This window comes from Pongo abelii, chromosome 8, assembly GCF_028885655.2.
Source record: "Pongo abelii isolate AG06213 chromosome 8, NHGRI_mPonAbe1-v2.0_pri, whole genome shotgun sequence".
In the NCBI taxonomy this organism is placed as follows: domain Eukaryota; kingdom Metazoa; phylum Chordata; class Mammalia; order Primates; family Hominidae; genus Pongo; species Pongo abelii.
Window position 1 is genome coordinate 100,139,666 of NC_071993.2, and position 21,396 is coordinate 100,161,061.

General features: G+C 41.6%; 1 protein-coding gene across 2 annotated transcripts in view; it reads right to left on the minus strand.

The window, feature by feature from the left end:
* The window catches only part of MYOF (myoferlin), a 174,783-nt gene that overhangs the window by 59,621 nt on the left and 93,766 nt on the right, over positions 1 to 21,396 (minus strand). For both annotated transcript variants that reach the window (XM_024253372.3, XM_063727667.1), the window contains exons 20-26: positions 15,971 to 16,148; positions 14,612 to 14,736; positions 12,061 to 12,167; positions 9,486 to 9,678; positions 7,642 to 7,797; positions 4,347 to 4,478; positions 1,068 to 1,231 (exon numbers count right to left, since the gene is read on the minus strand). In XM_024253372.3, the coding sequence (XP_024109140.3) occupies positions 1,068 to 1,231; positions 4,347 to 4,478; positions 7,642 to 7,797; positions 9,486 to 9,678; positions 12,061 to 12,167; positions 14,612 to 14,736; positions 15,971 to 16,148 (1,055 nt within the window). The remainder of the gene's footprint in view (positions 1 to 1,067; positions 1,232 to 4,346; positions 4,479 to 7,641; positions 7,798 to 9,485; positions 9,679 to 12,060; positions 12,168 to 14,611; positions 14,737 to 15,970; positions 16,149 to 21,396) is intronic.

Consider the following 21,396-nt stretch of genomic DNA (forward strand, 5'->3'; position numbering starts at 1 on the left):
TTCTAATGTTATTGGCAACATTTAGCAAACAGGCTACAGTGTCCCCCAGACTCCAGGAGAACCATCTTTACCACCTTCTACTGTTTATTTTTTTCTTTTTAACAACAGCTTTTGAGATGTAGTTCACAAATATGGAATTCATCCACTCACAGTGTACCTCCTACTGTTTCTTGCAGACATTCTAGCATAATAGTTGAGTACTGGTTTGGGTGCCCATGCTAGACTTGGATTCTAGCCCCAACCATACCATTGACAAGCTATGTGCCTTTGGACAAGTTATTTAATCTCTCTAGATCTCAGTTTCCTCATTTGCAAAGTGGAGATGATACTACTACTTGTTGGGAGATAATTCTCTGCGAGTCTCTTGTGTTTCTGCGCATCTTGTGAGCTCAGGCACTGACTACCTTTGTTATGGGCTATCTTCTCAAAGATGTTTATATGGGGAACTGTAAGATAGGCTCTCTCTGCACAGCAAAGGGCCAGCCTGCTTACTACCCATTATAAAAAATTCAAGTTCCCTAAGCTTAGAGTTCTCTCATATAACTCAATCCACTGTGTGTACAAGTGTCATCTGGCCCCTCTTCATGTTACTCTGTGGGAATTGGGGCATGAAAAAGTCGAGCAAATATTGATAGTCTGGCATTGCTATTGCTGTGGGCAATAAAGTTCTTTTATTCTAACCCAGGAGTCATGTGGCAGCATCTGTGAAACTGTGATGGGGCACCTTGTTCGCTTGCAAGTAGGGTCAAATCTCAGATCCTTCTTGCCACTGCCTCCCTTGTAGGGCTGTAGTAGAGATTAAATAAGATGATGCCAGTGCCCAGCACACTGCCTGACACAGTCAAACATAATAATTTCTCAAAATGTTAGTTACCAGGTGCTTTTTATATTTGCCTGTATTATGGTGGAACATCTTTCAACTTTCTATAAATTTCAATGGACTTAGTTCTGTTCAGTGGGTGTTACATAAATATTATCAAGAATGATGACGGAGATATAATATATTTAGCAATTTCTGGACAAAGATTTCATTGCTATCCTTTTTACTCAGAAAAGAGACAACTTACCTTCTTTCAGGATCAACTATCCACTCTCCTTCCCATTCCCAGCCTTTTGGAGGCAGAAAAAATTCCCTCTTGAGTTTTATTTTTCCTGTGACATCAGAAAACTTATGACGTCCTACTAATCCAGAAGTGCCCCATTTTCCAAACATGAGAGCTTGATTTTCATACTATGAAAAAAGAGATGAAATTGGAGAAACACCATCAGAGAGCACAAAATAAAGCTAGCACATACATTTTCAAGTTCATCGAGGACTTAGGCTAGACAACTACAGAAAGCAGAAAAAAGCTTTATGCTCAGAAGGTATGGACCTAACTTGAGCTGTTACTGATCATGCAACTTTGGATAAATCATTCAACTTTCTAAGACTCAGTGTTCTCATCTGAAATATGAGGATAATGCTACCTCTCCTATAGAGTCGTTCTGGAGTTTAAATGTGCAAATGATTGTGAACATGCTTTGTAAATAGCGATATAGCATCCTAATTGTTTCTATTATAATTTTGAATGGCTCAAGATAGTTCTGCGAACCTTATCTTTTAAATACCTGTGAAAGTCCTCAGCTTATGAATGAGCAGATTTTATAAAATTTATTTGTAAGTCTACTGCTGAGAACTTGGGGCACATTTCCCTGTAGAAACAATATACAATTAATGTTGCCATTTCCCAGGCAGTCCACCAAAAAACCCATCTGAAACATGAAGGTCCTTTAGTACCCAGCGCTTATTGGACCTAAAAGTTATGAGCCTTAATTCCATCTGGAATGTGGCAAGGAGACCAAGGCCTCTCTGGGAAGCAGGCTGAAGGGCAATGGCAGACTCTGGTTTCTAGGGAATTGTTTTCCAAGTTAGAATCTATAAATCTATGATGGTCTGCTCTTCATCACGGCCACCAAGGAAAGGGTAGAGATTTGCCAGTGTGGTGGGTGTCCCTGTTTGGATCCAAACTAGAATTTCCAATTGTCCGCTGATGAATCCACTGAGAAGATGATATGCGTAAACCATAGGAACGTTTTTGGCTGAAGGAGAAAGGAGGAGATTTGAGTGGGGCCCGATTAGGAAATTGGAATCAAGAGGACACAATAGTGCTTATCTCAGATACTGGCTCTCAGTCTGGAGGGGAGATGCGCTTCAGGCAGAAACTAAAGGAATTGTTATCCTAAGGGACCTTAAGGCTTGGGGTCACATGACATGGACACAGAATGGAGAGCAAGACATTCCTCCTGTCCTGCTTGGAAGCCAGCATAGCTTTAGTAAAATCTAGGCAAAGACTTTGGCACGGACAAGAGGGTATCAGCAGCAGTGGAGATGGGAGCCTCAAGTGGCTTTGAGGGCTGTGGCTTTAGTCAGCAGGACTGGGGCAGGACAGTAAGAAAAAAGTATTCATGAGCAAGCACATGTGAAGCACCTCAAAGACTCCCAGAAATCTCAGGGGGGAAATTTTGTAGAAAATTAAGGGCTAGTATTATTAGCACATGAAGGCAAGAGCCAGTAAAATTTCCATTATTATTATTAATGTGCCTCTGCTGGTACTCACAGGTGAGTCACACAGAACAACAGAAATGAGTGGATCATCTCTCTACATGAGTTGAAGTTCAGGCTTCACTCTATGCAGGGAAGGATCCGAAAATGGCAAAGAGTGGAAGGAAGCCCTGGGCTGGTCGTTCATTGCTCAGGGCTGCTTTCTCCGGGTTTAGACCCAGCCACAGAGCTGGAGGGCAGGTGGATGCCAAGAAATCCTACAGGAAGGCAGGAATGAGCCTCTCCTTACCTATGCCATGAAGCCCCTACTCCACACAATCCAGCTGGCTGGACATCAACATCCTCCACTCAGGGCCTCCCTAGTGGCCTCCAGCACACCCTCTATCTTCACTAGCACTTCCAAGCCTGAGCTGCAAGGGCTTGTGTGTTTCCCACACATTCCACTGTTTCTTAAAGTGGTCCCCACTCTCGCCCCATGCTGAAATCACCACTGGTGCTAATCCCTAACCCAAGCTACAGAATCAGAATCCCCAGGGTGCCCCTGGGAGTCTGCATGCTTAACAAGAGACCCAGTTTTGCGATCATTGCAATAGATCGTGAGATCCTTGAGGACCAGGCTGGGCTTCTTCATCATCTTCAGCACCTGGCTACCTGGCTTAGTGCCTGGCATGAAGCCACCACTCCCTAAAAGCTTCGATGGACAGATGGAGAGATGGAGGAATGAATGGTTGGGTGGACAGTAGGACAGATAAATTGTCATCATTTATTTATTCATTCAATAAACATGTATTGGGACTTATTATGTGCCAGGAACTGTTGAATGAATAAAAAGTAAAAATAAAAGATGGTCAAGGGTTGTCTTGCCTAGCAAGCAGATCAGAGCCACAATCCTGAACCAGTTGTTAGATATAGCAGTGAGTAGCAGGAACAGATTCCTAGACTAGCTAAAATGATGACAGTCTTCTCCTCATTTATTTGAGCATGAAGGCCTATCTGTAGAGTGGTGTTCATCTGAAAATTATCAGAAAAGACCCACCAAATACATCTGGTAAATTTAAGTCAATAAGCACTTGAGTTAAAAATAGCATAAAAAATCAAAATAATTCTACTTTTAGCTGTAAACGTTTGTGAACATTGTTTTCATTTGTTTAATTGTAATGAGACTTTTCATTAACTAGATGGATTTTAAGCTCAGTGAAGGTTTTACAAATTATCTCTATTGTTTTAGAAGTATTCAGGCAGTTTTTTTTTGTTTTTTTTTTTTGCTCCTGGACAAGCCTATCTGAGGCTTCCCTTAAGTGTGAAATGGGTCTTCAGGGGTTTTAAGACCCTCTACCCCAAGTAAGCTTATCAAGATCTGAACATCTCAAGTGTCCCCTCTCCTGGGATGATGTATGTATGTGTGCGCGTGTGTGTGTGTGTGTGTGTATGTGTGTGTGTGTATACTCTACTTAGTGTCCCAGCATCAGACACCAATAAGATTATTACAGAGTTCTAGTTTTGAGAGCTAGAAAGACACCCATTTTCAGTATTGCTAGTAAGATTGTGGTGGAAGTCATCTAAGTCATCTATTGGAATTATCACACAAAAGTGTTAATCACCATGGTGTCTTCCAATGTTGACAATAAAATCTCAAGAGCATCTTCTCTTATCCCTTAGGTTAAGATCCCTTGGATGGGATTTTAGGGGATGGTAAGGAGGGCTGTGGTTGTTTTTGGTATGTAAATGTTTTCCATAAAGGTGAAAAGTAAAAGTACCCTTCCCCCGACCAAAGAAGAAAAGATAGTGAAATCATTAAAGGTACCATTTCAGCAAAGACGGTGAAAGTTCCTTCTGCGAAGCTGTTAAACTTCTTCTCCACAGCACTTAAGCCTAGCCAGATGTTCACTCGCAACTCCACAGGCACCTTTGGCCCATTGTTTTTCTCCTGTGGATACTGTGAGATGAACAATAGCATGTGATGTTACATTAGGCACAGCAAAGACTGTGACATTAAGTTAAAGCCAAAAGCAGAGGGAACATCTAATCATTGCTTTCACCAGTCTAATTTTATGTTTGCTTCAGTTAAAACATTTCCAGATGACCCTACAGCAAAGATTAAAATCACAATTAAAGCAGCAGATCTCACAGTGTGATCCATAGATTCCTGCCTGTCCCTGAGACCTTTTCAGGAGGTCCACAAGGTCAAAACAATTTTTCTAATAACACTAACATGGTATTTATCTTCTTTACTGTATTGACACTTGCACTGGTGGTGCAAAAGCAACAGTGGAAAAAACTCCTGCACTGTAGCAGGCATCAAGGCAGGATTGCCAAAGTGGACCTAGTAGTAACAGTAATAGTAATAATAACTGCAATCTCAGTAAAGAAACAAAATTCCAGTTTCACTAAAGAATTATCTTTTCCTTCTTTTCCCATGTGCAAAAACATAAAAATAAAAGGATTCTGTTGATCAAACAGTAAAGATTACTAATTTTTTTTTTTTTTTTTTTTGAGACAGAGTCTCACTCTGTTGCTGGAGTGCAGTGGCTCAATCTCCGCTCACTGCACCCTTGACCTCCAGGGCTCAAGCGGACCTCCCACCCCAGCTGCCAGAGTAGCTGGGATCACAGATGCATGCCACCATGCCTGGCTAATTTTTGTATTCTTTTTGTAGAGACGGGGTGGGTCTTGCCATGTTGCCCAGGTGGGTCTTAAACTCCTGAACTCAAACGACCCACCCACCTCAGCCTCCCAAAGTGCTGGGATGACAGGCGTGCACCACTGTGCCCAGATAAGATTACCAATCTTATTAGATCTCGACCCTTGAATACATGTCTTGTTAATATTTTGTGTGATGAGATGGGAAGTACATGCGAAGCACTTCTGCTGCATATTGGCATATGATGGTTGTCTTGAGAAAAAGCTCTTGTGCAATTTTTTGAGTTGTAAGTTGAACTAGATTTTCGAAAAATGAAATATCACTTTTACTTAAAACTGCAATTGACAGGTAAACATGGTTATTCCAATTTGAGCGTGGGGCAGGGATTTTTTTTTTTTTTTAACATAAACAAAGTGAGTCTCTCACTCCAAGGAAAAGAACTCTTTATTTGTTGGTGATGACAAAATTCCAGCTTTCAAGTAAAATAATAGAGTGTTGGAAAACTTGAGTCTGTAACAATAAGTTTGATAGCTTCCCAACACATAAAGACTTTCTGATAAGTGATATTAACAAATGTGATTTCAAAGTGTGATTTTTCTCAATATTGTATGATGAAATGTGTCATAACTCAGTGATCTACATAACTCAGTGAATTTTCCAAATGATTGTACATTATGTTACAAAATCATGCATGAATAAAAGAGTCATTCAAAGTCCAAGAAAGACCAAGGATTTTAATGTAGCTGAGTATGAAAAATTCACTGATATGGTTTCAGGTGTCACACTGCAATTAACCTTCTAAAAGCTACCACTTGAGTTTAGTGTTATATCAAAGATGAATATTCATAATTATCTGAAAAGGTTATTATAATACTCCTCCCTTTTCCAACTACATATCTATGTGAGGCCAGATCCTCTTCATATACTTCAACCAAATAACTAATTCCATCAGCTTAAATGCACCAGAAGATGAGAGAATCCAGTTATGTTTCTGTTCAGCAAGACATTAAAGAAGTTTGCAAAAATGCAAAATAGTCTCACTCTGCTTTCTGATTTTTTACACAAAATGTATTTTGTAAAAATATGTAGTTTATTAACATTTTAAATTAAATATGTAATTGATGTAATTTATGTTAGTAATGGGTTTGTTATTGTTATGGTTAAATCAATAAATATTTTAAAAATTTATCAGTTTTGATTTCTATTATAGTAAATATTGATAGGTATAACCCACATAAATCAAAGCTCTCTTGGGCCTTCAATCTTTTTTTAAAAAGTATAAAGGGGTCTCCAGACCAAAAAAACTCATGAGTTAAACAGCTCCCTAAACTGTGTAATGAGTATTAACAAAATCAATAAATATATAAAACATTCCCTTAAAAGCATTTTGCTGTTTATCCACTAACTTCTAAAATATAACACAGAGAAGGTGCCTTTGTCTCCTCTCCCACCCCCTGTGAGGTTTTATTTATTAATCAGTTTGCTTCTACCCACTGCTGAGGTCAATTATAATTGTGGTTCTATCTTAAGTAAAATTTATTCTACCAAGAGACACTTGAAAGAAGATAATCACTCTGATTCTATTTACACCCTCCTGATTAAAGAGCAATGAGTAAATTTATTAAAAGTTAGCAGAATCTCCTTGTTTGAAGAGAACACTCTCCCCAACTCTGCTTTTTCTCTTCTTAATTGTTATCTCTGTCCCAAATGCAAAGAACTCCAGTTGGGGTTGGCCAGAGAGATGAAGTCAAAATATATAGATGGGAACTATTCTGATTTCTTTGTTTCAGCCCTAGGCTCACCTTTGATTCCCCATATACACACACAGAGTTCTTAATACGGGGCCCTGGAATGGGCTTATGGGTTGTATGAAGCTCCTAAATTCTATGCAAAATATTAGCTGCACATGCAGTGTGCATTTCCCTGGAGGAGGAGGCCTGTGGCTTTTGTCAGGCACTTAAGAGAGTCTATGACTCTAAAAATATTCAGAATCTCTTCCCTAAAGTTACGATTGTCAAAAATGTTCAATTTGATTGGTTCGTCAAATTGAAATTGATTCAGTCTATTGCTCATTAGGTTAGAGCAACAGATTCCGTGGACCATCCCTACTGCTTTCTCTTTCTTTCCCCAACATTCACTAGAATGAAAGGAAGAAAGGCATTGCCTTGCGTGAGATATTAGAAGTGAAATATTCATGCCAGAAAGCAAAGCATTCACAATGCCATGTTTATATTAATGTCACAAAGACTTCTAAGGAGGTGTCCTTGATTGAAAGCCAGCCAACCTCAGATCACTCTCTCTCAGAATTATTGCCCCAGAGGGAGGGACCAGAATGGACTAGAATTGATCCCAATCACCCTTACCATTCAATGATTAGCAAATGATACAAAACAGCCCCTTCTCAGGAATACAGCTTTTGCATTTAGTGTGTTTCACGTGACACAGTGAAGACATGTACCTTCAGAAAGATGGTTTGGGTTTTCCCACAGTATTTTCCAGATGCATTCTCACCACTGGTGGAGTATAAGACCTGATGTGCGGGAATTCGTGCATAGGCCAGTCTCTTCTCTCCCCGAATCATCCAGATGATGATGTCAGGCATGCTGTTCTGTGGCTGGTCATGAGGATTGGGTGGAAAAAGAAGCACAGCCATGGTTAGTCTAAATGGAGAGGGACTGAAGACCCTGCAGCCTGGACCCTCAGGGATTCATTTAGCAAAGAAACGCTGTGGTTAGGGCTCTGTCTCAAATTCCTGAGCTCCCATCTTCTAGGACCACATTGTGAGTTTGCAGGGCTGGGAGGCAGGCTGTGGCTGGCCAAAGGGAAGGGTGAGAAGCAGAGGCGCGGCTTCACCTAGCAAAAGCCCCTCCTACTCTTCTCTGGGAGGTATCTTAGAAAATATTCCATCTTATCTCAAGCATCATTTGAAGAAAGCCACCAGCAGCAGTCAAAGGGTTACAGATTGCATATATTTTACAGGACAAAGAGTCTCTGGCTCACCATCCAATATTTGCCAAATCTGAAATATTAATTTTGTTTTCAAAAACCTCTTTTTTTCTGATTATAAAGAAGACAATCCAGCTTCCAGGGCTGGATATTCAAATGTCCCTATTGGCACACAGTGGTATAAAAAACCGCTTCTCCTAAGTCCACTACAGAACACTGTGAAAGTACCAAAGCATACAAAGTAGAAAATGAAATTACCTAATAATCCTGTGTGCTTTTTCAAGTGTATTTCTACCCACAAATATATGACTACCTACCCAACCCTCTGATTTCTGAGACACAGGAGTCGTCATCTCCTTACTTCCTCATTCTTCTAGTCCACCGAAGTTAGTGGAGGCCAGCATTTATCCAGCACTTACTGTGTGCCTTCAACTGTGCTAAGCCCTTTACACCTACCTTTTTTTTTTTTTTATGCTTTAAGTTCTAGGGTACATGTGCACAATGTGCAGGTTTGTTACATAGGTACACATGTGCCATGTTGGTTTGCTGCACCCATCAACTCATCATTTACGTTAGGTATTTCTCTTAATGCTATCCCTCCCCCAGCCCCCCACCCCGCTGACAGGCCCCAGTGTGTGATGTTCCCCGCCCTGTGTCCAAATGTTCTCATTGTTCAATTCCCACCTATGAGTGAGAACATGCAGTGTTTGGTTTTCTGTCTTTGTGATAGTTTGCTGAGAATGATGGTTTCCAGCTTCATCCATGTCCCTGCAAAGGACGTGTACTCATCCTTTTTTATGGCTGCATAGTATTCCATGGTGTATATGTGCCACATTTTCTTAATCCAGTCTATCATTGATGGACATTTGTACACCCACCATCTTTTTAAAATCTTTACACAACAAAGCTAACTAGTAAGCGCTATGTTTATGTCCATTTTACAGATGGGGAAACTGAGGCTCAGAGAGGTTGAATAACTTGCTCAGTGTTATACATGGTAGAACCAAGGTTCAAATTCAGGTCTTCCCAACCCCAGCCAAAGCTGACATTTTAATCCTGTGAACTACAAAGATCATTCAAAATATTCTCCGACAGTACCATGAAAATGATAATGATTTGTCCACTTTTGAAGACATTTCCAAGATCACCAACTCAAAATTCTTCCCCTGCTTTGATTTCAATCACATTCATCATTAGCATCCTCAGCCCAGTTACTCCCTGATTTTTACAATCTGTCAGATCTGCTCAATATCCAGATAATGTAATAGATTATCTTTCCACCACCCTATTCTTGGTGCCATTTCGCAGAGCCCTTCTTCCATATCAGGTGACGTTTGTGTAGTTTAAAAGTCCTACCTCTTCAGTCAGCTGCATTAATTTATCAAGCCAGTCCTCAATTTCTGCCAGTGTGGACTTCACATCTGTGGCTTCCGACCTCATCCTCACAGCCGCCTCATGTATTTGGGAGAGAGATCTGGACCGCAGCTTTCGGATCTGAGTATCGAGAACTGTGACGTTGGCTTTTCCTTCTGTGAGAGGCAACGTGTATCTAGAAAAAGGAAGAAAAAAAGAAACAGAGGATTTGAAGAATAACCTAATTTTAGGCTTCAGAACCGTCAAATACATTTATGTTGGATTTCCATCTTGCAAACCACATCAACCTCCTAACTGAATCTACAAGCATTGCCTGGTTTACACTGGAGTAGAGTGTATCTGGCATTGCCAGAGCAGACCTGCCAGTCTCTTAATGTTCATAAGGAATACAGGGAGATTAAAATCCCAAAGCTATTTTAGGCCTTAGGGTTTAACCTACGGCCCAAGGAGTCACTGGAAAGAAGATGGAAACAGTGGCTTTCCATCTTCTGATGAAAGAAACTGAGAGAAACTGGCTTTCCCTTCTTTTGCTTCCTAGAATCATTTTACAAACCCACAAAATGATGGAAGAAGAAGGGAGGTTAGAGACCATTTAGCTAAAGCATACTTAACTTAGGGAATCCTGGGCCTCTAAGCAGTCTATGGGTGGGTCTTGAAGGTCTGTGAAACTCTGGAACTTATAAAGAAAACTGTGTCTATCTGTGTCAACACGTAGTGTGATGTAATGATGAACATAGGCTTTGGAGCCAACAACCTGCGTACTAATCGTGGCTCCATTCTTTACTAGTTCTATTGTCTTGACCAGTCACTTACTTCCTTGTCCTCCTATTTTCAAATGTGGGACATGTTTTTTAGGGATGTTGTGAGAAGGAAATGAGTTGCTGTACGGAAAGGATTTAGAACAGTTGCATAGCAAAGTCTAAACAATGTTGCCATCCTCATCATCATTTTATTATCATCTTTATCATCACCATCATCTCATCAGATTCTCAAAGGGGCCCCTGAACTCCAGAAAGATTTATGAACCAACCATGTAGGCCAAATCTCCATTCAATATGAGAACTTGGATGTGTTGTGATGAGACCCCCAAGGGTTCCTGAGAATGGCTGAGCTAGAGCCAGAATTAGCCTTCTGCTGCCAGGCCTTCCCTCCCGCCATGGCATCTGGTGGGACACAGGGTGAGGTTTTCACCAGGTTCAGGAAGCTCTGATTCACAGTGTCCCTACCTAGAATTTCCACTCACTTGAATTTCACCTAGCTTCTTCAATGAAGAAAATCCTAGCACAACTTCCCTTAAACACTGAATTTCCTGTTACATAAAGTTTAGAAAGATTCCAATTTGATTCCTCAAAAACAGCTCATATCAGAAGTATAAATAGATGACTGTGATTTGCTCTGCAAATCTTAAAATTCACAGACATTTTCTCCATGAAAGTTATTATCAAATGTTTCTGTTTGGTTTCATAAATAACTATGGCATTGTATTTGAAGGGTTAATTCCCCAGAGTGAGACTTTGAGGCAAAAAGATAACTGGAAGCTGTTAGTTCAAAAGTCACACGGGGCCTCGGACAAATAGATGTTGACTGTGAAATACACGGCAGGAAGAGGGGCTGAGTTGGCAAACCCATCTCTGGGCATCAGATATGTCATTTCACCTCGTTGGGCCTCTGTTTTCTCATTTACAAGATAAGGAGACTGAAGGACATGATCCCTTAGGACCCAGCTCTAACATGCAGAATTTAAACAAGCGCCCCGGCAGTACTTTGATTTTGGTTGCGTTTCAATTACCTGGCTTTACCACTAGGAGGCAAAAGAAGACAGGGTGACTTAGGGCGGTAGCCCAGCGTGGGAAATAAAGGCCTTTTTGCTTGTGGAAAGCATTCGATATGCTTTTCTTTCGGAACTTCCCTGTCCACTGTTTATTACCCAATATTTAAAATGAGTTTTGGAACGAATCACTTCTCCCTTTGATTTCCATATGCTAAAAGATCTGAGCTGTTTCCCCGAATCAGTTATGAAAGGTCCGCTGGTTCAAGTCAAATCTACTGGTTTCCCCTAACAGAGACTTGGCCAGTGTTCATTAAGCATTCAGTAAAAGAGCAAGTAAAAGGGCTGTTTCTAAAAATATGTTTATGAATTAGAGATATTGTTCTGAATGGTAAAATCAATGCTCCACCCCCAGATCCCTTCTCCGTAGGAGCCAGAAGTCACCCTTCTCCAGGGTGGGGGTCATCCTTGGGTTGATGAGAAGCAGAGACTCAGGCTTGCTTCTTCCTCCCCTCCCCATCCCTTGCCTGAGGCTGCCTGGGACGTGCTTCCGGGAGTGGGGCCTCAGCCTCCCTAGGCTACTTGAGAACTGGCACCAAATCAGAAAGTGGAGCTTTTCCTGGTGGTGATTCAGGCACTCCTCCCAGTGAGGGCTTTTTACGAAGTTTGAATAATTCAAAATCACTTCTTAGACAAACACTAGAAACAATTTCACAGGCTTTACAGTCTTAGAATTTCAGGCAGGAGCACCTGGATGAAAATTCTGAGATAGGTGTAAGATCATTGTACCTCGTGTCTTCTATAACTTCATCTATCAGCTTCAGCCACAATTCAGCCAGCTGGTTTGCAGGAATTTTACCTTGTATCCCTGATTTTAGAGCTTCTATATTTGTTTGCTGAAGAATTTGAAAAGAGAGGAAATAAATGATAATTGTTCATTATGCCATTATACCTTTTCATATAGTTTAACCTGTGAAATCATGTAAATATTTTTATATATTCAAAAAACAAATAAAATGAAACCAGCAAAGATAGGAGAGGGAACCCTAAAGTGGAATATAACCAGAAATAAAACAGATCTAATTATATTTCAGATGAATAACATAATTACACTAAACTAACCCAAGTAACTTTTGGAACACAGTATTTTGACCATGTACGCTTTGTTAAAAGGCAAACAACAACAACAACAACAAAAAACAACAACAACAAACCCATAAACATATTGAACTCTAATTAGTAGGCTTATTTTTCACAGTGGTTTATCTACAGATTTTAGGATTGAACCAAGGAGTAAATATATTGAGGGTAACAAAGGCCAGATTTCTCACTGTTGGAGAAGAAAGTTAGAGACATAGAAATACGGAGGACTAGAATAAACCTTGTGGTATTGGACTGGAATTGGAAGTATCTTTATGAAGTCATAGCTTTTAATATATTGTTAGATATAGAAATAAATAGACATATATGTGTTTGTGCAAATTCGTTTGCTGAGAAGACCTAGAAGCAATGATATTTCAGTAGTAGTGGGCACTCTATACCCAGATCTTGTTTCTAAAATGCTATTCCCCACTCAAAGGAAACAGCTGCTTGGAGAAATGGCAATTTACGGACTGGGGCAGAGAAAGTACAAGATAAGCTCAAAACATATGGATCTATCCCACTGAGCACCTGCCAACAGAGAAGCTGAGGAAGAGCCTACCATGAGTGTCAAAAGTCCTAATCAGGGAAAAGGGAAAGCCACCATCCTGTCCAGATTAGGCAGCATGCTCAGTGGAGAGAGCTGATAAGAAGAACCAGGATGAAAACTGCTGAAGAGCATCTCAAACACAATTAGAACACAGGTGCAACTAATTCTCCACAAATGCCTTTGAGATGTACATTGCCTATCAATTGCAACTTTATTTTTGGGACAGTTATGATTAAGTCAATTTAAACCTACAGTTGTCCTCCCAGATTGCCTTTATAACATACAATAATATTTCAGATTTTGCCATAGAGTTTTAGATCAAGTATACTCCTGAAACCCCATATGTTTTGGTCTAGCCCTGGTAGAGATTAGATCTTTAAAAAATTAATATTAACATAATTTGGAGATCAAAACACCAATGCCAGATGGATTTTAGCACTACCTGATAGGAGTAACTTAGTATATGTGTATATGTGTGTGTGTGTGTGTGCATATATATATATATATATATATCTCTTTTTAGACAGAGTCTCAGTTTGTCCAGGCTGGAGTGCAATGGTGCCATCTTGGCTCACTGCAACCTCCGTCTCCTGGGTTCAAGCGATTTTTCTGTCCCAGCCACCCTAGTAGCTGGGATTACAGGCTCACATCACCACGCCCAGGTAATTTCTTTTGTATTTTTAGTAGAGACAGGGTTTCACCATGCTGGCCAGGCTGGTCTCTAACTCCTGACCTCAAATGATCTGCCCACCTTGGTCTCCCAAAGTGCTGGGATTACTGGCGTGAGCTACTGCACCTGGCCCAAGTAACTTAGTATTTTTGCTTAATTAGAAATATCTCAGACATAACCCCCTTCTCCTCACCAATCTAGTTGACCAATGTCAACTAGACAGATAATCACAGATATCATATATATGCAGTTTTCACCTAAGGAAATCCCCAACCTCCAAACAAAACAAGTTCCTCTAGTGTGCAGCAAGAGTGGAATGTGTCAGACACTGGTTCCTCAAAGCTGCCTCTTCCTGCAGTGGAGATTTCCACTGCAAAGTTCTCAGAGTTTCGTATTGCTATTGGAATGAACCATTCTCTCCACACAAAAATCATGGCAGAAACTATGAGTTCCTGTTCCACCCCACTCCTACCTTTTTAATCCTCCCCTCTTCCACAGTAAGAAAATTTTTATCTGGGCATATGCCTGCGCAGGCATAAGACTAACATTTTCCACCTTCCTTGGAGTCACATGTGGCTGTATGACTGGATTCTGGCCAGTGGAAAGTGAGTAGAAATTAAGAGTATGACTTCTGCATCTTTCCCTTCAAGGGAAAGGCCTATGTCATCTTCTCCCCACTGTTTACCACTCCTCTCCTTAGGCTGGAGGGCAGATGTAGCAGTGAGCTGCCTCTACCGTGCAGACAATGATAACTCCTGAGTGATGGCAGAGCAACCAGGGGGTAAGAGCCTGGGTCCCCAATACCACTGAACCTCCATACTAACTTAGGACCATCTACCTCCACTGTTCCTAGAGACATTGCTCTTACCTTATTGATCACTGTATTGAGCACTGTCTTGTGTTATAGTGGCCTGGCCTCCATCCTAATACCTAATTCACCCTGCTTGGTGAAAAGGAAATGCAGAAAAAGAGAAACTTACCAGCCGTTCTGCCATAACTAGGAGAGTGTTCACCGCATCCAGGCGATGACTAATATCCTCCCAGTATGAAGTCAGGGTAACAACTGGCTTGGTGTGGGCCCAAGGCAAGTAATAATAGTAGTTGCCTGGTATAAAACATTGAGGGTCAATGGACATTGAACACTTAAAATAGACAACATGTTTATTAAAGAGATGTGCAGACTGAGCTGCTGATTAATCCACAGGCTTAGGGAATAGCTTGGGGTGGTCTGATTCTTTAATTTGACTCAATTAAGCAACTGAAGACTAGGAAGCTCTTTTTCATTCAGTCTGTTCTGAAATTTTCTCTGAGACACCCTAGTAAACTGAGCACAGCAATCTCAGGATCGTTTAGTGATTCAGGGCCATGCATCTGAACATCAAAGATGGTTTCCTAATGTGGTAGTAGAAAATACAGATGACATAGGAAGCTAGACTGAACATGTTAGTCCCTAAAAACTGTTATTCTAAATAAATGTTTTTGTTGGAAGTGGGGCAAAAGAAAAGAATTTTCTGTTCTTGGAAAGCTTTAGCTGGCTACATAGGGTTTGGTACTAGAGCCTTACTGTGATTAAGAATTATTAGCTGATGTTTTCTAGGATGTCTTATATTTTAAAACTGCTTGTACAAAAATTAAGTTAAAACTCTGGCAATACTGTTGGGAAATTTGATCAGTATTCCTTTCTCCCTTCTCTGTACTCTCAAACCATTTGTTGACAGTTTTATTGGAAGTTCTCATACTTTGCTTTCTATTATGATTTATTTTATACACTAGAATGTAAACTCCTTAAAATCAGGGACTGTTTCTCACCCATCTTTGTTCAAATACAGCTATTTAATCCTCATGTCAACTCCGGAGAAGACGAAGAAACTGAGGGTTAGAATTCAGTGACACGGTTAAGGTCACAAGCTGGTGAGTAACAGAGTGAAGACCAGAAGCATGATTTCCCAGTATCTGAGCCAAAGTCCCATTCATTTTCCACTACTCAATCTGAGAAAGATTTGGGGCTTCGTAGGGGTAGGAGGTGCTTTGTGGAGCTCAGTACTTAGCACAGTGGCTACCTTGGGGTCTTACATGGCAAAACCAGTGTTAAAGCTGGATGGGGAGAGGGTGGCATTGGGGTTCAGCCTCTGACAATGGGACCTGCAACTTCTTGGGTCTGGCCAGTCTTTAAGGTGCCTGAACCCCAACCACACTCTCTTCCTCATTCAAACTTTTCCTTTCCACTAACCATAGGCTGGGTAGAACAGTGCCAGAGGGAAGACACAGTGCTTGCTTCCGGTCCCGTGGTGCACCCACTGTAAATGTGCAGAGGAGAAAACTGTTAGTGCCAATCTTACCATCAAATACAGCACGGCTGTACTGAGTTGTTGATGCCAAAGGCTTACAGGTGGTATCAAACTTGTTGCCATAGTTCCCAATGCTGACTTCAAACTGAATGGCCTCACCAACATCTTGCAACATGGTGGCTGAATGAAACACGGCAGACAGGCTGTACTTCCGCCTTCGCTGGTATTTCTATAAAGTATGAGCAGATATAAGGTTCAGTGAAAGGCCTTTTGTCCTTATTTACATGTGGATTTCCAGCAGACGCAATTCTAAACCTAATGATTAGTGCTGAATTAAATGACCGGGGAGAATGTTCTTGGACCCAGCAGTTCCTCTTGCACTCATACAAGTGAGCAAAGATAGAAGCACTAGGATGTTCCTTGCGGCATTGATTGAAATGGAGGGGAAGAAATGAAAACAGTGCGCATGTCTTTCAGTAGGCCACTTGTTAAACAAGTTATGTTACATCCATAAAATAGAATGAAAGTTCATAAAAAGACTTAATCAGATCCATATGTGCAACCATGAAAAAAGAGTATATTTTTTGGGCTGGGCACAGTGGCTCATGCCTGTAATCCCAGCACTTTGGGACCCCGAGGTGGGTGGATCACTTGAGGTCAGGAGTTCAAGACCAGCCTGGCCAACATGGTGAAACCCCGTCTCTACTAAAAATACAAAAATTAGCTGGGCGTGGTGGTGCACACCTGTAATCCCAGCTACTGGGGAGGCTGAGGCACGAGAATCTCTTGAATCCGGGAGGTGGAGGTTGCAGTGAGCCGAGATCGTGCCACTGCATCCAGCCTGGGTGACAGAGCAAGACTCCATCTCAAAAAAAAAACAGCATATTTTAAGTAAATCTATTAAATAGATATTTTAATATTGGCAGATTCATAAAGAAGGTCTGGAGGAATATAATTCAAATTGTTAACAGTAGTTATGTTGGAGAAGGTAGAGAGATTGGCAAACTTTACTTTCTAACTTATACATTTTTAATGATTTTGAATGAAGTATTAATTATTTTTCTTTTTTTTTTTTTTTTTTTTTGAGACAGGGTCTCACGCTGTCACCTAGGTTGGAGTGCAATAGCATGATTACGGCTCACTACAGCCTCGACCTCTTGGGCGCAAGTGATCCTCTGGTCTCCCAACTAGCTGCGACTATAGGTGCGTGCCACTGCACCCAGCTAAACTATTGATTTTCTAATCAGAAATAACAATAAAGATTTTCATGTCAGATGTAAATAAAAATAAGGAAACTAGGTAAATTTATTTTAAATTGAAATGGAAATCAAACCTTCCTTTTTCTTTTTAAATCACTGGTTTACTAAGAGAGTCAAAGATAGGGTCAACAATAACCACACTGAGTACCTATCAGCCTACCAGAAATGACCATGAGCCCTTCAGGCCTTCCTTCATGAGCACATAAAATCTCTTGAATCCATATCCTGCCCCAAATCCTTGCTCAGCTGGCATATCTCCTTCTTTATGAGCCATATCCCCACAGATCTTCAGGCACTGTGACTTCTTTTGTCAAAGAGCCATGCAATGGTTTAGGTTGCTGTGTTTCATTATGTCCCGTGCATTCTGCCATGCAATACTATCCACATCCTGTGTCTATTCTAGAACTCTGGTGGTACCCAGTCTCTGCTTTCAATTATTTTGGGTATGTACCCAGAAGTGGAATTTTTAATTCTTTTTTTTTAGACTGTGTCTCGCTCTGTCGCCCTGGCTGGAGTAGAGTGGCTTGATCTCGGCTCATTGCAACCTCTGCCTCCTGGATTCAAGTGATTCTCCTGCCTCAGCCTCCCAAGTAGCTGGGATTACAGGCGCATGTCACCACACCTGGCTAATTTTTGTATTTTTAGTAGACACGGGGTTTTACCATAGTTGGCCAAGCTGGTCTCTAACTCCTAACCTCAAGTGACCTGCCTGCCTCGGCCTCCCAAAGTGCTGGGATTCCAGGCATGAGCCACCGTGCCTGGCTGGAATTTTTAAATTTTTAAGGACTGTTTTAAGAACTTCTGACAGTGACTGAAGCTTGTGGTCTTGAAGAACCCCTGGACATCCTTCTATTACAGAGTCTCCATTTTGGTTAAAGGAGTTTTTGACATGGTATAATAGAACCTTTCAATAGGGTTTTGTCAAATCCCCTCTAGGCCTCAATCTTTCTAAAAAGTCTTTCTAAACATTGGTTTGTAACCTGAGCTGCACATTGAATGACCTGAAGAAGCTTTAACGGGGGCATTGTGAGTCTAAAAGCCTCCCTAGCTTAGTCCACTGTCACCTTGATAGGGGAGGATTGGGGGTGCATGCTACTTGTCAAGAGCTCTGCTTAACTACCCACAGCTAAGCCCCCTGGAATACTCGTGGTCCAGAATGATGTGGAAATTCTGGGTTTGGGTTTGAATTGTGTCAAAATGAAAAAGTAGGCAGTTATTTGGATTAGTCAGAACTACATACAGCATAACTTCTTCTTTGTAAACCAACTAGGATGATAGGAGAAAAGGGAAAGAGCTAAAAATAGGAAACATAATTTGTGGCCTGAGTCAGGGCCCAGGAGAAAATGACTGGTATTTAAGCCAGAGCCATCTGTTAAGCCAGGGACTACACAGGACGGAGAAGGTTCATAGGGAGGCTTGGAGGTGGGGTGGGAACTACAGGGATGATACTCCCAGCTGGGCCGGCTCTGCCCCGCAGGCCTCCACATAGCCAGGATTCCATTAGAACTCGGTGGATGCTCTCACGCAGAGCTTGCAAAATGACCCACAGAATCCCTGATAGGACCCTCACCTTGGAGAGTCTGAGCCCTAAAAGCAATAGTTTGGGCTTCTGGCCATCAGCACAATTCCCAACAGAGAGGGGACACACTATGAGCAAGCCACTGAAGATGGAGCTGCTGGATCACCATGCAAGCCCAGATTCCAGGAGGAGCAACCCTACCATCTGCTCACCTGCACCAGAGCCAGGCTACCCTCGATGATTCAGGCAGCTAAGAATTCTGCCGCTCCCTCAGACCTTTCCCACTTCCTCTCTGCCCTCAGGGCACAAATAGGTAGAGAGAGGAAGGAACAATAAACACCATTCAGAGAAGTACAGAGCCTGGGACAAGACCTGCCTACAACAAGAGAAAATTAAAGAATATAAATTGGGCCGGGCACGGTGGCTTATGCCTTTAATCCCTGCATTTTGGGAGGCCGAGGCGGGTGGATTGACTGAGGTCAGGAGTTTGAGACCAGCCTGGCCAACATGGTGAAACTCTGTCTCTACTAAAAATACAAAAAATTAGCTGGGCATGGTGAGAGGTGCCTGTAATCCCAGCTACTCAGGAGGCTGAGGCAAGAGAATCGCTTGAACCCAGGAGGTGGAGGTTGCAGTGAGCCAAGGTCACACCATTGCACTCGAGCCTAGGCAACAAGAGTGAAACTCCGTCTCAGGAAAAAAAAAAAAAAAAAAGAATGTAAGTTGTAGTCTATTGGACTCAGGTGGGGTTAGGGCCTTGGGGCTCTCTTTCTGATCATCAGTGACTAGTACATCTTGTAGATAAGGTGGTATAAAGTAGAGTTTCAGCAGTCAATTTGGAAAAGGAGATGATTTCTGTCAAGTAAGATACCGATAAGGGCTAAGAGTTGTTGAAAGTGGCTGTGGACAGACAAGGCATGGGACACTAAAGGTCAGTGACAAGGAGATCAGGTACCAATGAACACTGCCCAGCATGCCACCTTCGGTATGTCTACTAAAGGGAGCTGATACCTGATGGAGCAGCTGGAAGAACCTGAAGGTGCTGTTTCTAGCAATATCTTTGAGCCCTTAATGTGGGCCAGACCAATGAGAGCTCTCAAGGAGATTGTAGTTGAGTAGGAGAGAGAATGCAAGTGCATAGAATGCTCCCAAAATACATTCGGTCACATCCAAGGAGAATGGGGAAAGAGGAACAGGGAGAAAGCAGTTCAAGAACAGACTCTTGATCCTGGAGACAAAAAATGGAGTCCTTTAGTGGCAGGGCAGAGGTTCCAGAAGCCAGCGGGTATTAGAATAACACTGGGTTGGCAACACTTGATCTTCTGTCTGCCTGATTCTTACTGTGGAAGTGGCCAGGCTAAACCTGCTGCATCCCTCCTGCACTGCAGCCTCTCTTGACCAGGCCCACCGGGAGCAATAGTTCAGCTCTGCTTTAGAAAGATGGGGAGCGCTTGGCTCTTTGGCAACAAAGTTGCCCATTTGTTGCAGCCTCTTTAGCTTTACCAGAAAGTTTTGTTAGCTGCACATAACCCAGAACAGAGGACTTTTGCAAGACGGACAAGGGTCATGATCATGTTGTAGGTTGACTGCATTCATTAAGTCCTTCTGGCAGGTGCACAGATCTGCTCATTTCACTCTCTCCTGGGGCTCCTGTTGCTTGAAGTGTGGCTATGTCTTCAGAATCCCCGTTTCTCTCCTATTCTGTAACACTGTTAGGTTTTTAAAATTTTTGCTTCATTTCACTTTTGATTTTATTAAATTTATTTAATTAAAAAGATGAGCTATTTTGCTGTCTGTGTTTAATTTAGAGCAAATAAAATGAATTCTGTTTTGTTTACCAGTCAATAAAAAGCTGTTCTTTTATTCTGTTGACATATACTGTGGGCAATATATATTGTTGACTTTTTTTTGCTTTTACACTAAATTAATGAAATAAGCTTCTTTGCCTGTATGTGTTTAACTATTTGCAGTGAAGAAAACTAAAATTTGTTTTGCATTCCAATTAATAAAGTGTTTTAAAAATATTTTCTTGGGCCTCTTTCTCCTTCTCCCTGCAACTATGGTTGTTTAAAACAAAGAGAAGCAGCATGAACTCAAATTACATTCTGGTGATGGAACAAAATAAAGAGGTACCATAATGGTTGAATGTCCATGGTGGCATTTCTGCATAACCCTGAATTCCAACCAACATTTCAAGAGCCAACTCCAATCTGTAACTACTCAAGTCAAGAACCACCATGTGTCTCTACGGAGGCCTTCAAGTGGTTTCTGGCTGTTCTCTTGCATGACCCTGGCTGTAACTAACATGCAAACTGCCCCTTTTCTCACTCTCCCTCCCTCTTTTTTCCTTTTCTTAATTTTTCCTCAAGATCTATTGCAATTCCTGGACTTCAGAGTGGATAATGTTGTGGAATAGACAGACTATGACCAGGACCTTATTGACTTTTGGCTCTGTGTCTCTTTAGTAAAAAAACAAAACAAATGATCATCTTTGCTGTAATAATTCATGGGGGAGAACTATTTCTTTTCCCCGTGTGAAGTTACACGGATGCCCCATGGCTTGCTGCAGTGGTGATGCTAGGCTCCTTCCTGAGGCCGTGAGGTGGAGAGAGGGCAGTCTCAGGAGCCTGCTCCTTTCCTCTCAAAGGAGGAGACAGGAATGAAATTGGTGCAGCTCAAGCACTGGACCACGGATATTC